The sequence below is a fragment of the Podarcis gaigeae genome, assembly GCF_964106915.1.
Source record: "Podarcis gaigeae genome assembly, chromosome: 14".
Classification (NCBI taxonomy): Eukaryota; Metazoa; Chordata; class Lepidosauria; order Squamata; family Lacertidae; genus Podarcis; species Podarcis gaigeae.
The window spans coordinates 48,760,682-48,775,884 of NC_139690.1; the positions used below are offsets into that span (position 1 = coordinate 48,760,682).

Here is a 15,203-nt window from a genome sequence, read left to right on the forward strand (position 1 = left end):
GTTACCAATGCATGGACAACAGTGACCAGGCTATCCTGATCCAGAAATGGCAATAATAGCTGTCTTACCAGCTGACCAATTATCAGGACCCAGGAAGCACTCGCCAGCGGTGCTGATTCAGATGTTACAGAGAAATAAAATTAGGGATTACCTACCCAAATCTCCTAATGACTACTCCCAGCAGCTTCATGTAGATATTAAATAGCACTGGAGGCAAAATGGTACCTTCTGGTGTGGTGCCCCACAGCATAACTGCCAGGGGGGTCAAGAGACCATTACCTAATTCTATTCTCTGAACTCAACTATGACAACAGGACCAGAACAGTGCCCCAGACAGTTCAGGAGGATACGAAGGTCAATGGTATCAAAAGATGGTGACAGATCAAGAAAGTATAACAAGGTTGCAATCGTTTGTCCATCTTCTGATAGAAAGGTAATTTATCAGGGCAAGCAAGGCTTATTCAGTCCAATAACTAAACCTGACCCCAGCTGGATTAGAACAGGTCAAGATATGAAAGCTAAGCGTTGCTGCTTCTTTTCTTATAAAGTATAGGGCAACCTTTGAATTTTTGTGGGAAAGTCATAAGCATCTGTGCAGTTGCTGGAAAAATGATGTATTTAGCTGATTTTGCCTGGAATCTTTCCAGTATTATGAGGAGTAAAAGTTAAAACAACAGCATGCTCTCTTCTCCCACCCACAGTTATAGCTGTTTGTGGAACACTTGAAAGTCGTCAGAAGAGAGCGTGTTGGTCAACAGAGGGTAACAAGAACACAATAATTTTATAGTGAAACCAAGTTAAGTTCCAACAATATTAAAAACTCACTTATACACAACACAACTGCTATTACTAATGCAAAGATACTACATGGTTGTGAATGAGGTAGCAAAGCTACGTCTGCAACTTGGAAGAACAGCAAAGGAAGTAGCCCATGAGAAAATCTCTGTGCAAAAAGATGCCTGAAGTTGTGGAAAGTCTGGTATGTGGGATGTCATTCAAAGTCAGCCTTTTGGCACTCAAGCAACAAAACAAGCATGCAATGACATTTGATGCCACTTGAAAGCAACACAGAAGTAGAAACATTCAGAATGTATATCAAGAGACCAGCTAAATGAAGCTGCTAGTTTTTGAACACTTATCCATGAGGATAATATATGGTTTTCACTCTGAAGCAGAACTAATTAAGGAAATTTCCCCATCTATAATAAAATCAAAGGGCACTATTTGTGGAGCCAATAAGCAGTCAACAATAGATGCCAGAGGCAATGTTCTATATAGCATTTAAGGTGACCTCTCAGAGTGTTAAAAGCCTGCAGCCAAATCAATGAAATCTGTATAAAAGGGTAATGGCCTCTGCTAACGCGGATAAACAACATCTTTTTACTGGAAGGTAAAAAGTATGCATTAATTTTGCAGTCAGGCTGACATGTTCTCCAATGCATCCACTGACTGAATATCAGCTGGTAACTTCTGTTGCCTGCTATAGTGAGAGTATTTGTGAGAGGAGTAATACATCTAGCTTTGTCTTCAGTGTAGCAAGTATAAACTATGAAGCAACAATTTCTCCATTTCACAGTTACAGGTAGGTAGCCGTGTTGGTCTGCCTTAGTTGAAACAAAATAATTTTTAAAAAATTTTGTTTCCATTTCACAGGTATGCTAAATGGGTGCAAGACTGAGCTCTCAAGTTACAATGCCAGCAGGGTTTCAATCATATCATTTATGACCTCAGATGCATTTCAACATGGAAGATACTGGCCTTGGGATTAAGAATATATAACAATTGGCCCAGCTATCCAGTATGGTTTAATACCTGAGAATCTTCAACTAGAGATGTCAAGAATTGAAAATAAGACGATGTCCATGCAAAGCAGATGCTCTGTCCCTGAACTATATATACTCTCCACATCTAAATTTATACTGATTCTAAATGTGTTCCCATTTAAACAGTAATACAAGGATCAAACATATATGATAAACAGTTCAACCCTTTATTTTACACTTCACTATAGTTTCTCCTTTCCTCACCTAGGGATACAGCAATGCTAGAGGCTAAGAATAAACATCAGTCTGCTGAGCCAGCTATCCTAGGTGGCAACAGAGGAACCTGCCAGCTCTGTTTTGTTCAGAAGAACTGAGACAGCACAGTTTCATCCTATTAGCTCTTGGGGGCTGTTCTGACTTACTACAAGCAATTCTGGTGAATTCTATAGTATTATTTGGGATGATAATATGAACCATAGTTCAGGAGTGCCAATACAATGCTTCTCCTCAAAATTCCGGATTTTTAAACCACTGTCACATTTATGCTATCATATTTCATAGGAGTTTTTATTATCAAGACTGTAAAAAATAGCTTTTTCCTTTCCAGATCCCTTATACATTCATCTCCCCCCCCCCCCCTAAAATGGATCTCCCCTTGTAAGAAATGTAGGAATAGATTTAAAAGCAGCTAGGGTTGGCATGCTTATCAACTGACCAATCAAATATTGTCACTGATCAAAAATTGTCTGATACTCCAAGAATGTGAGAGTGGGGCTTGTGGAACTTCTGCTATTATTATCATAGAGTTGTATACTTGGAAGGGAGACGAGCGTCATCCAGTCCAGCCCCCTGGCAATGCAGGAATCTCAACTAAAGCACCCATGATTGATGGCCATCCAACCTCTGCTTAAAAACCTCTAAGGAAGGAGAGTCCACCACCTTCTGAAGAAGTCAATTCCACTGCTAAACATCTCTTACTGTCAGAAAGTTCTTCCTGATGTTAAGTTGGAATCTTATTTCTTGTAATTTGAATCCATTGGTTTGGATCTACCCTCCCTAGCACAAGAAAAAAAGCTTGCTGCATCCTCCATGTGACAGCCCATTAGATATGCAAAGATGGCTATTATATCTCATTTCAGTCTCCTTTTTACCAGGCTAAACATACCCAGTTCTTTCAACTGTTCCTCACAAGGCTTGATTTCCAGACTTTTGATCGTTTTACACCGATCCTGGCCCAACTGCACTGGCTGCCAATTAGCTTCCAGACCCAATTCAAAGTGCTGGTTTTGACCGATAAAGTCTTAAAAGGCTCAGGACCACAGTACCTCAAGGACAGCCTCTCCCCATATAAACTGTCCTGGACTCTGTTCATCCTCTGAGGCCCTTCTTCGTATGCCTCCTCCAAGTGAGATCTGGAGGCCAGCAACACGGGAACAGGCCTTTTTCTGCAGTGGCTCCCCAATTATGGAATGCTCTCCCCAGGAATGTTTGCCTGGCGCCTTCATTATATATTTTTAGGCGCCAGGCAAAAACATTCTTCTCCCAGGCTTTGGCTGATTATTCTACAACCTTTTAAATGCATATGTGGGAAGGGCAGTATATAAATTTAATAAACAAATAATAAAAAATAAATATTGGTTGCCATTCTCTCAGTTGGAAGAGACCCCAAGGGTCATGTAGTCCAATCTCATGAGCTGGAATATAAAAAAGATATTTTTACTCCTTCAGTACTTTGTATGTGTATGCAACTGAGAGAAATAAATAACCTGCTAATTTCTATAGCACTTCATCCTTGAGCCTCCTTAGTTTCCTTACTGAATTCAGTATCTGTGCAAGACACTCCTGTGGCAGGAGAAAAGCTGACTGGCTTCCCAATCTCTGATGTTGTTTAAGCTCTTCCTGCCATGAACCCTCATATGCACAGGACATGGAACCTTTGCCCTAAAACGAAATGTCAGTACTGGCTCTCCAGTCTTGGGTCACTGTGACACAAAGTAGCAAATGACCAACATGGCAGGAGGCAGAGAGCCATCAATTTCTCTGTCTTGTAATGAGCAGTGATGCAATAGAGCAGGGATGATAACGTCATCTCCTAGGACTTTATTTGCCAATCTTCTACAAACCAAATAAATAGGCTTTTTTTCAGAGAGAAACGCACCAAATAAGCCAAGTATGTGTAAGGGTTAAGTTGCCGCTTTTATTTTTTAGAAAACCAAAATTATTTCATTCTGGCCAACCAACCTGAGGCAAAGTAGTGGTCATTCTAGATGTTAAGTAAGGGGATGAGGGGCTAAGCAAGAAAGTCTGCACTGGATAAATCAATATTGCTTTTGTTGTAGTCTTGTGGAGGGCATGGCTATGGGGACTGTCATGAATACAGCCTGCACTTAAGGATTTACCACTACACCATACAGTGGTACCTCTGGATGCGAACAGGATCCGTTCTGGAGCCCCATTCGCATCCTGAGTAGAAGGTAATACGCGACTGCGTGTTTCCGCTTCCACGCATGCGCATGACGTCATTTTGGGCGCATGTGGCAAAACCCGGAAGTAACACACTCCATTACTTCCGGGTCGCCGTGGAGCGTAACCCAAAAATACTTAACATGAAGCTACTTCAACCCGAGGTATGACTGTACAGTGATTTCCTGCATAAGGCAGAGCCAGAGCTACTTCTTGGTCTGAGGCTAACTCTGGGTGTGCCTATCAAGATTGATTGCTATTTGCTCCTCCTTTGTCCATTAATGTTTCTATGGGCTTTTGGCTCTGAAGAGTCCAGCATGCTTCCTGGCTCCCAAAAGCAGGAATCTTGATTTTCAGCCTCTTGACTATTAAAATCTGTTAAGAAAAGTAAGCACTCCGTCCTGCTATAAAAATGAACTTCTGTTCAACTGAAGGAACAGTTTTATATCCTTATGCAACTTTTATGCCAATTCTAGGTTGCTTTTTCTTTCCTAAAATAAATCTTTTGGTTAAATGTCACATGTTTTATATTTAGACATTCAAAAGATTTCACATACCTTCCTATATGAGACTACTTGTTCAAACTGTAAACTAAACTCTATGATCATTTAAGGTAGATGAGAGCCGCAGACCCTGAGCAGAAATGGAAAGAACCTTGACATGTTTTGCTCATAGCTTTCTTGGACATCCAGAACCCCCAACATATCATTACTTGATGGCTGCTGCTAAGGATTTAGATAGTAATGGTAAATAAAGTGTAAGATAATTCACAAGAGTAACCACTGAATGTCTGAAAAGGCAGCATTCAATCACCAGTTACAATAAAATGTATTTGAAAACTTGGAAGCAAAACGCCTTTTTCTCTCAATGTCAACAATACAATGGGCTGTTTTTTGGATGCAAACCTCACTTAAGCTGGAATATATGAATGAATATAGCTATAGCCTTTGAATTTAAGTAATTCAATTCTGACTGACTGCATCATTGTAATTTTATCTTTATTGTAGCCATCTTGAACCTTCCCCTCCCTAGAGAAACGTGGGCTATAGTAGTTTTAAATAAATAAAAACATGTATATAAAGTGACAATGTTTAACTGACTTATTTCCAGGGATTTAAAAAATGAACGCACTATCATGTCTAGCACAAAAAGGGAACTACATTTCTCAACCCATCTCCCTATACTTTGATCTTAGCTTGAAGAAAGAAACCAAAACTACAGCACAACATTTATATAGATGCTACTGCATTCTGTTGGTTAATGCCCAATGAAGAATTCTTAACCTTTTGAAACCCTGCTAAATAGTACACAAAATATTGTGTTTATACCAGAAACAGTTGGAGATGCAAGCTTTTTGCCTGGGAAAACCATTTTCAAAGTAGGAGCTGTTTTCCCAGCTGTGAATATGCTTTCCTGGGAAATTTGTTCAGCCCATTACAAAAATATTCAAAGGAATGCAAAATTATTCATTCTTATCTATGCATACAAATATTTCAAACACATTTTTGTACATTTTCTTCAATTTGCTGTCATGACAGAATACTTCATTAATAGCAAAGCAACAACAAATAAACGTGTTGCCAATTTATGTACCAAATTTATGTACCAAATTTATGTACCAAATCCAGATTCCCCCATGAGTAACTTAAGTTTTGTTCACAGAAAGCAGGTTCCCTCATATAGGGTTTTCAAATGGTTCCAGGGTCTTCAGAAAGTTGAATTTACTCCTACAAACAGCCATTTAACATGGGATAAATAGCAGGTTACTAAAGATGGTGGTTTGCAACCCAAATATTCACTCAGTTCCTTTAAAGATTACCAATAAAGCAACCCCACATATTCCCATTCTTTCCCCCAATGCTTCCCCCATCTGCTTCTTCCATTTATTTGAACAAACAGGTGAGGATTCAATCCACGGAAGATGTGGGTGGACAAAAAGAAATGTTTGATCTTAGTGAAGAATGTAAGAATACTTCAGGTATTGAATAGAATGAGTGCAATATATAAATTATGTCTACTGGAAGTATTTGCCTTTTGTTTTCCTTTTCATCAAGACTAAAGGAGGATAACATAGTTACACCAAGAACAAAACCATATAAAACTTTTCTGCCACTGCTAACAGGATGCTCTCAAATTATTTTAATGGTTTTAAGAAGACACAGAGATATACAACACCCAAGCCACTTAGGGTTCTTAGATCACAAGCTATACAAACAACCCTATAGAGCAATATCTGGGCAATATCTGATTTTCATGATATATCTCTACAGTGATATATCACCAGCAAAATATCTCGCTATCTCGATATATCACAATATATATATCTGCAGTGGTGGAGGGCCGTACTAGGCCTCTCTGTGGCAGGAAAGGGTGTGCGCCACGCTTCCCTGCAGTAGCAGAGGGCCTTGACGAGGCTTCCTGCAGCGGTGGAGGGCCTTAAAATGTAAAGAAGTAGTAGATTTTTTAAAAACATACTAAATAAACTTTTATGTACAGTGGTACCTTGGTTCTTGAACTTAATCCATTCCGGGAGTCCATTCGACTTCTGAAACCATTCGAAAAACAAGGTGTGGCTTCTGACTGGCTGCAGGAGCTTCCTGCACTCAAGCGGAAGCCACGTCGGACATTCGGCTTCCGAAAAACGTTCGCAAACCAGAACACTTACTTCCAGATTTGAGGCATTCAGGAGCCAATTTGTTCAGGAGCCAAGCCGTTCCGAGGACCATGGTACCACTGTAATATATTTAATATATTTTCAACTAATTTAAGAGTAGTTTAAGTGATTTACTAGTCAAGCTGCAGCTGCTTCCCCACTCAGAGGTCTAAGTGGAATCTGTGCATGCATAAGCCCCATTGAGTTAAACTAAACTTACTTCTACTTTCCTGGGAGTAAGCCCCATTGAATTCAGTAGGGCTTGCTTGTGAGTAGAAACGCCTTTGCTTTCACTGCTTACCGAAAAAACACCCTCCCCATCATTCTCACATAATACCCAACCTCCCATTTCAGCATAAGGCAGCCAGCTAAACCTTCTCACCTTCACCCCCCACCTTCACCCCCCCCAAGTCCTCATTCCACCAATCTCTCCCTTTTTATAACGGGAGGGAGGGAGCGCAAGCAAGAAAAATGATAGTCTCCTTTAAATAAGAAAAATAACCCTTCCTTTTTTACATGGAGGAAAGCTATCTAGAGCAACAAAGATAAACACCACCAGAAAATAAAAATAAAAACTCTTCCCCCTCTTTTTTTTCACCAGCGGGGGGTGAGTGTGAGGGGGGAAAAAGAAGAGCTTTCCAGTTCTTTGTTTTGTTTTTGTTTTCAAGTGACACAAAAGGGGGAAGAGCCCCACCCATCCATATTCTTTCTTGAAATTTCATTTTCGGAAGCTGTCTTTTTTATATTAAAAAGGGAAAAAAAGCTTCACATCAATGACTGGAAACAAGACAGATGTAGCTGATCTCGCCACCTGAGCAGCATGTCCATGCCCAGATCTCCCATTATGTAGGCCTCTCCTGAACAGTGTCGAGCAATTCAAACATTTTAAAAAATCAATAGTGAATACTTTCTACAAAAATATCCTTTGCTCCTGCTTTCATGGGGTTCTTTGTTCTTTCTTTACTTTGCCACAGGATCTCTGATTGTCCAGCTGTGGGGGGGGGGGGTTCCTGATGGATTATTAGCAGGCTCTGCATAATTAGCTGAGCTTTAAGTGGAAAGATACTGGTGAAGATGAAATAGTTTGCTGGTTTGTGGGAAGGCTTATCATTTCTTCTCTGTTAGGAGAGAGAGAACAAACAAAGCTGGAGACACCCTGCCTGCAAATTATCTGCAAAGTATCTGTAAACTATCTATTCAGCTGAGCTACCCCCTGGGAAGCTGTTGAGTGTCCACCTTTTGTTCAATGCCATATTGCCTTGTTAAAACACTCATCAGAATGTTATTTCAAAACTGGTATTCAAAGGTATGGTGATTTAATGCACAGCCCTACAACCCTACCATGAAGTAGGCAACCACTGGATTCTGTACCAAATGCAGTTAGAGATGCCTCAAGCACAATCCAGCATAGAGTAGTTCAGCAGTTCTAAAGAAACAAGCAAGTGTTGCTAGATCTCAGAGAGGGGGACAAAAAACGGAGCCTTGTGAGACTCCTCTGGGAAAGTCTTACAGAGGTGATGAGCTATTAGCCATCAACGCCCCTCAACCCTGCCAAGCAGTAGTAGTTACACAATAATGGCCAAATCCCACAAACATTTATCATAATCAATGGCATCAGGGTCTGTGTAAAGGTCAAACAATATGAACATAACACAAATTCTCCAGGTTATGGTTGTACTGCAGCCAAAGCCTCCAGCTGCTTGTATCTGACAAGGCTCCCATTAGAATTCATGTTTAGAGATAAAAGAAGTAATTATAACTCCACAAATGGACAACTTTTTATGAAAGCAACTGCCATGCTGGTGCTGCAAATCAAGACACATCTTTATGCAATGCAATTATATTTGGTAGATCAACTTCTGTTGATGAAAAACTATGCAAACCTTTTAATAACAAGCTGCAGTCAACCATCAATTTTTTTCTGTAATCTGACTCAATAAGGGATGAGACTGGCAGCAATTATAACTCCTACCACAACACTTAAGTGCCTCTTACTATGCTTTTTAAAAATGAGACATGGCTGATATTTCTCTACAATTGCATGAAATATTAGTTTTGTGTGAAGGTATACAAGCACCCCCTCTCCAAATACCTATAACAGACATATTTTAACTCTGTTATCAGCAACTAAGGTTCCCTTTTTAGTCAGAATTTGCAACTGATTAGCAAACTTTGGTTAACTTGCTTTCAACTAGTCAGTAGCAGTGCTGATGTTAACACTTAATCACAGTTCAGGCTAGCAAGGAAAAGGCAGGAGAAATTGTGCTCAAGGCGGAAGGGAACACATGGCCCCACAACCAACTCCTTATCTCTTAAGCATTGTTACAAGATCGGGATCATTATTTACCTCAACCCAATGTGGCCTCTAAAGCCATTCATACTATAATGCTTAGCAAAGTACTTAAGTTGCTTGTTGCTATTTAATGTAAAAGGAAGGAAATGAATAGATGAAAAATCAATAAAGAAAGATTGCTCTGAAAGGTCAACATGTCTTACAGGCAAATGTACTAGTCTTATTTGAGCAAAAATTTTGTTGGAACAAATTTCATTAAAAGTATGGTCAACATAATATTGAACTTCTTCACTTACGAAATATTTCAGCTTGCTTTTAAACTGCTCTGCACCAAAATCAATTAGAAATTTGCATTTTACACTTTGGAGATTGGAAATGTGAGGACAGAAAAGCTGTGTAAATCACAGCTATATGCAGCAACCTAATGAATCAGTGAAACATCTTTCCCCATCAAAAATGAACCATATAGCAATGCATTTCCCAACTTTAAAATTAAATAGTAATGTTGACTTTTTGCCAATCAATCAAAAACATCATTTATAGAAACCAAAGAGCAAACCTCGTTTCCTCAATGACAACCAAGAATTTCAGCTATATAACCACCATTCTCTCTAACTAATCTTATACTCTAGTTGTAATATACTGGCAGTTTTCAAAATTGCTACCGCTACACAGCATATAACCTTGCTGTAAACAACATGCCAATATCAAGCACCTCTTGGCCTCTTCTGTTTAGCAAATGACACAGCCTACAGAGCTGGGAAGTAGGGGGCATGTGAAGAATTTCCTCTTGTCTCAGCAGGAACATTGGGATGGGTAGTCAGGTCCTGATAACAAGGGACAGATTGTGGAACAAAGGGCAGCATCTTAGGGCTGCTTCACATCTTACATTTTTAATGCATACACATTTTATTTTAGGTAAACAGATGTGCACTATACCATCTGATGTGTGGTAAGAGTATTCCTTCCACTTTTCCTTTCTGAGACATCACCAAATTACTCAGTGAACAAAAACAGCAAAATTTGTAGCTGAAAAGGTGAATATAAATAACTTTATTATAGACGGTGCAGAAAACACTTGAGGAGAGTCAACCATCTTCCACCCATTTTCTTCAAGTGTGAGCTGTTCCAATAGTGTCTGGACAGCAAATGGCAACAGACTCCCAACTTCCCTCGGATTTCAAGCATTTCACATGTAACATTTTATTTACACTTATGAGAAATGTGTACATACACACTGTAGAACTTAAGTAACATTGCCTACATGTATATTTTACTATATGCACCCTCACTCAAAATCTGTGTGTTGATGCAAATCCTGCACATGTGCATTTTTACACAACAGTGTCTATATATTTTTGCCCCTACACATATTTGCATCTGTGAGGATGAAGTATCACAATATATTTAGAAATTTGGCTTGATAGTAGTTACTACCTAACTACAGAACTGTGTGCACACATTTTGTAGGCTCCTAGGTACATGCTTGAGGTCAAGATATAAGATTTTTAAAGCTAGTTGGTTTTCTTTCCTTGCCTACTTTTATTCATTCAGTGCATCACAACAAGAAAACATTTATTACCAGAACTGATAACATGCTTTGCATGGCACTTATGCCAATAAAGTTATCATTTTGCAAATATTTTCCAGTGTCAAGATGTGCATCTTCTCCTGCAAATACGAAAATATGCAAGTTCAACAAACTCATACTTGTTCACTCACCTCCAGATTCTGTTTTTTCAACTTAGGTTCATCGACCTGTTGCTCCTTTTCTGATATGAGATGCTTCATTTTTTCCTTTTTCTTTTCTGCCAAGGGATGCTTCATTTCTTCCTTTTTCTTTTCTGTCTTCATGCCGGCAGCTTTTCTTTTCTTTGCCATTCTAAAAAAAAATGAAATGTGCATTTTTTGTTAAAGAATCTATGTGTCATTTCATTGTAAATAAGAACCACCATCAATGCTTTATTTCTTGAAAATTTAGCAAGACATACAAATGTTTTTCACAAAGCCCCTGTCCTGAAAGCAAGTAGTTTTAAAGTGTCCTGCATTTCCCCTGATGTTGTTGGACTATAACTCCCATCATCCCTGAGCTCTGGCCTTGCTAGTTAGGGGTGATGGGAATTGTAGTTCAATAACATCTGGGGACCCACAGATTGAGAAAGGCTGGTTTAGGGGAACTCTTTCTCCATTGTCTCATCTGATGTGGAACCCTTGAGGCTGCATCATGGAAGCCCTGTGTGTTGAGCTGGGTTCTTCTACTTCTAGGGCAGGCATAGGCAACCTCGGCCCACCAGATGTTTTCGGACTACAATTCTCATCATCCCTGGCCACTAGTCCTGTTAGCTAGGGATCTTGGGAGTTGTAGTCCCAAAACATCTGGCGGCCCAAGGTTGCCTATGCCTGTTCTAGGGCCTAGGCCAAGTACTCAGCTCAGACTGGTCATTAGCATTATCCGAGCATCAAGCAAGTATCATAGAACACAACTAACACTCCCCTGCAACCTGGTAGTGGTGGGCAAGTCATCTTTTAGTGTAAATAAATGTACAACTTTTTTTGACTTTTATACATAATCTCAACTATTAATAAGTGCACTACATAGTTAAGTACATGGATTACCAAATTACAACCTGAACTGCATTCTTATATCTGCATGAGCTAAATATACTATCACGTTGTATGAATATTATATTTAACTTCAGAAAAAATATATACTGGTTCTCTCAGCCTGTATCACTCAATATATGACCACGCTGCGTCCATAGTTGCAATGATCAACATACAAGTATGTTCACTTTTTCACAGTCCTACAGGACCTACAAGAAAAAAGGGAAGAGTTGGTTCCTAGCTAAAAATACAACAGGGTGCCAAACTCCGTTTTCTAGGCTCCACCCATCTCCCCCCCCCCCTTAATGTAACTACGAAAGCCTAGTTCTGTAATTAATCTGGCAACTCTAATGGGGGTAGTGAGCTATTAAAAATTCTCTTGGAAAGATTTGGTGGACAGACTTTACTACCATACAACTGATTAATCGCCGCATTTGAAAACAGGAATTAATTGTCCTCCAGGCAAATTGAGAGTGAGCTGGGGATTAATTTCCCCTATAATGTGGTATACAGCGCAATTGCTAGAGGCATCTAGATTACTTTGTTGTTCCTTTGCTCCACAAGAACAGATGGCAGAGAGTAGTACTCTGAAGACAGCACACTACACTAGATAATGTGGACAAATATATAGACATTTGGGTTTTAGACAAAATATCCTCTACCTAAATTAATTTCAAGCCTCTTGCAAAAGTGTACTGTACATAAATCCTAGAAACCTATATTCGGCCTAGCAGTAACAGGTGTTTTAAATCAAAAGGTATCCTACTTGATTCTAGAAACAACCTAGAACATTTCAAGGAAATGCCCTATCTGCTTTTGACTATAACGGATACTGTGATCAGTCACTTTTGCAGACAATAGGCTCCAACCTTCATTGGAAATATAATCCACCTCATGAAAAGTCATATATCTTGTCAGGATACAGCATTAATTAAAAAGCAAATAATTTCTGACAGAGAGAGGCAGAATCTTGTAATCTTTCAGACACAAGGCTGTCCCATTGTTTTTGTTGTGGCCATTTTAACGTAGCTGCTCCTCGAGGTCTTCTGTGAAATGTTACATAGCACCCCCTCCTTTTAAAGTAGGCATGTGCATACATTAGATCTTCCAGAAGATTAACTGTCTCAATCTGCAACATTTGATGGACTCTAGTCTGTAAAAGCTTATAGCAGTCTTTCAAGGTGACATAATACTCTTTTGTTTCTGATGCATCAAGTACAGGCTACATCTGGGAAACATTATTTTGGACACCTAAAAACAGGTTCAGCTAACCTGATCTCTAGATATTCTGGACAACTCACATCATCCCTGACTACTGACTATGATGGCTGGGGCTGATGAGAGTTGCAGTTCACATCTGCAGAGTACCACATGCGACTACTCCACAAAGACTAACAGATTTATTGTAGTTTAAGCTTTCATGGATTAGGATCTATGTCACCATATGCACCTAGGGCTACCCTGAGTTGGCAGGTGTTATGTGTACCATGGTTAATGTACCAAACTAAGAGAACATGGGGTACCTCTTTTGTTTTTCACGTTCAGCAAGTATTTAAACAGGCACTTAAAAGTACTGGATTTTAAACACCAGCTTAAAACACGTTTGTTCTCTCAGGCATTCACTGTTCGATCCAGTAAAGTTGATTGCATATTAATTTGATGATTGACTTATAAACTTTGCTGCTAGTGTTGTAATTTAAGTGATGATTTTGTTTGCCACCCTTATTCTTTTTTTCTTTTGGCGGCCGTATAGAAATGTTTACAATTAAATAGGTCTTAACCTCTGCAAGGCCTCAGTACTCCTCAGGTGGCCTGAGTAACCACCTCAAGAGGAGCATCTGCATTACCCTGTGGTAAGAAAAACTGAGAGTTTACAATAAATTTATTACAATATAAGCTTTCACGGGTGAAAAACAGCTTTGCCAGACGTTGGCAAGGGCAATACCTAAACGTAATTCACGCAAAACCGTACAGAGAACGTTTTTAATGCTTAAGGTGATGGTTGCCATCAATTTTATTTTAATTAATTTTTATAATGAAATGTTTTTAGAATGTTGCACTATTTTATTGTTGTTAGCCGCCCTGAGCCCGGCTTCGGCTGGGGAGGGCAGGATATAAATCAAATTTATTATTATTATTCCTCAGTCTGGCCTACCTATGGCGCTTCTGTGGTGAGGCTAAAATTGGAGCGGGGAGACCAGACACCCTTCCCCCTCAGCCTGGCCTACCTCACAAGTCTGTTGTGAGTCTAAACTGGGGGGGGGAGGGGTTGAGAGTCTGCGGCCAGCCACTCTCTTTCTCAGCCTGGCCTACCTCACAGGTCTGTTGTGAGTCCGGTTGGGGGAGGGAAATGAAGGCGCTCGTGAGAAAAGTGAGGAGGGCGGCGAGGGGGAAGAGCCTTTCCCCCCCACAGGCACGTGTTGCGCGCCAGCCCCTCGCCGGCGCCCTTCTGGTCGGGGTGCGGTAGGGACCTTCCTCTTCCCCACAGGAACCCTAAACCGCGACACCCACACCCGCCCCGGTCCCCTCAGAGGCGGCCGCCTCCCTCTCACGCCACCCACCTCACTCTCAAGCCCGCCTCCTCAGCTGCGGCCGCTCACGCGCTTCCTCGCGCACGTTTCAACCCAGCGCCTCAGACCGCCCCGGCGCTCCCATTGGGTGCCCGGAGGCCACGCGCTCGCTCGCATTGGACTCCCCGCGTTTCAATCAAGCAGCGGAGCTAATCAAAATCTAATGCTACGGAACCCAGGCCCTCCCCCTCCTCTCCGTCTCCCTCGCGCCCTGGGGGGAAGGCGGGGCGGGGCTTGGAGCAAGCACGTGAAGAGGGCGCGAGCCCTGGGTTTCTCCCTTCCTATTGGGCTCAAAGGCCGTCGCTCTTTTCGTCCCGCCCCACCCGTTACCCCGCCGCCTCGTCCAGTGCGCGTGACGTCTGCGTCCGCCGTTGTACTCACGCGGCTTCCTCTCTGGCTGGTTCAGCGCACTACCACGCCACAGGGAGATGCGCAAAACTGGGGCAGGCTCCAATTGAGACCACACCCAGGGAGAAGTAGATTATGATTGCGACTGTTTATTCAGTTTAGTAGCCACTTTAAAAAATAAATAAATTGGGAGCCAGTGCAATTGTTTTCAGTGAAAGCATTAACTTTGTGGTATTCTGCCACAGTGATCAGTCAAGCACAGGGGTCAGCAAACTTTTCCAGCAAGGGGCCGGCCCACTGTCCCTCAGACCTTGCGGGGGGGCCAGACTATATTTTGAAAATATGAACGAATTCCAATGCCCCACAAATAACCCAGAGATGCATTTTAAATAAAAGCACACATTCTACTCATGTAAAAACACGCTGATTCCCAGACTGTCTGTGGGCCGGATTGAGAAGGCGATTGGGCCGGATCTGGCCCCCGGGCCTTAGTTTGCCTACCCATGGTC

General features: G+C 41.1%; 1 protein-coding gene across 4 annotated transcripts in view; it reads right to left on the minus strand.

The window, feature by feature from the left end:
* CHLSN (cholesin) overlaps positions 1–14,527 on the minus strand; it is a 143,161-nt gene extending 128,634 nt beyond the window's left edge. The window contains exons 1-2 of one of the 4 annotated variants that reach the window (XM_083711856.1): positions 14,338–14,527; positions 10,895–11,054 (exon numbers count right to left, since the gene is read on the minus strand). In XM_083711856.1, the coding sequence (XP_083567982.1) occupies positions 10,895–11,053 (159 nt within the window). In that variant the 5' untranslated portion in view covers position 11,054; positions 14,338–14,527. Of the gene's footprint in view, positions 1–10,894; positions 11,055–14,089; positions 14,304–14,337 lie in introns of those variants that run through there. The other 3 variants (XM_083711853.1, XM_083711855.1, XM_083711854.1) reach the window with 3 other exon arrangements.
* Between the last annotated feature and the right edge of the window lie 676 nt (positions 14,528–15,203).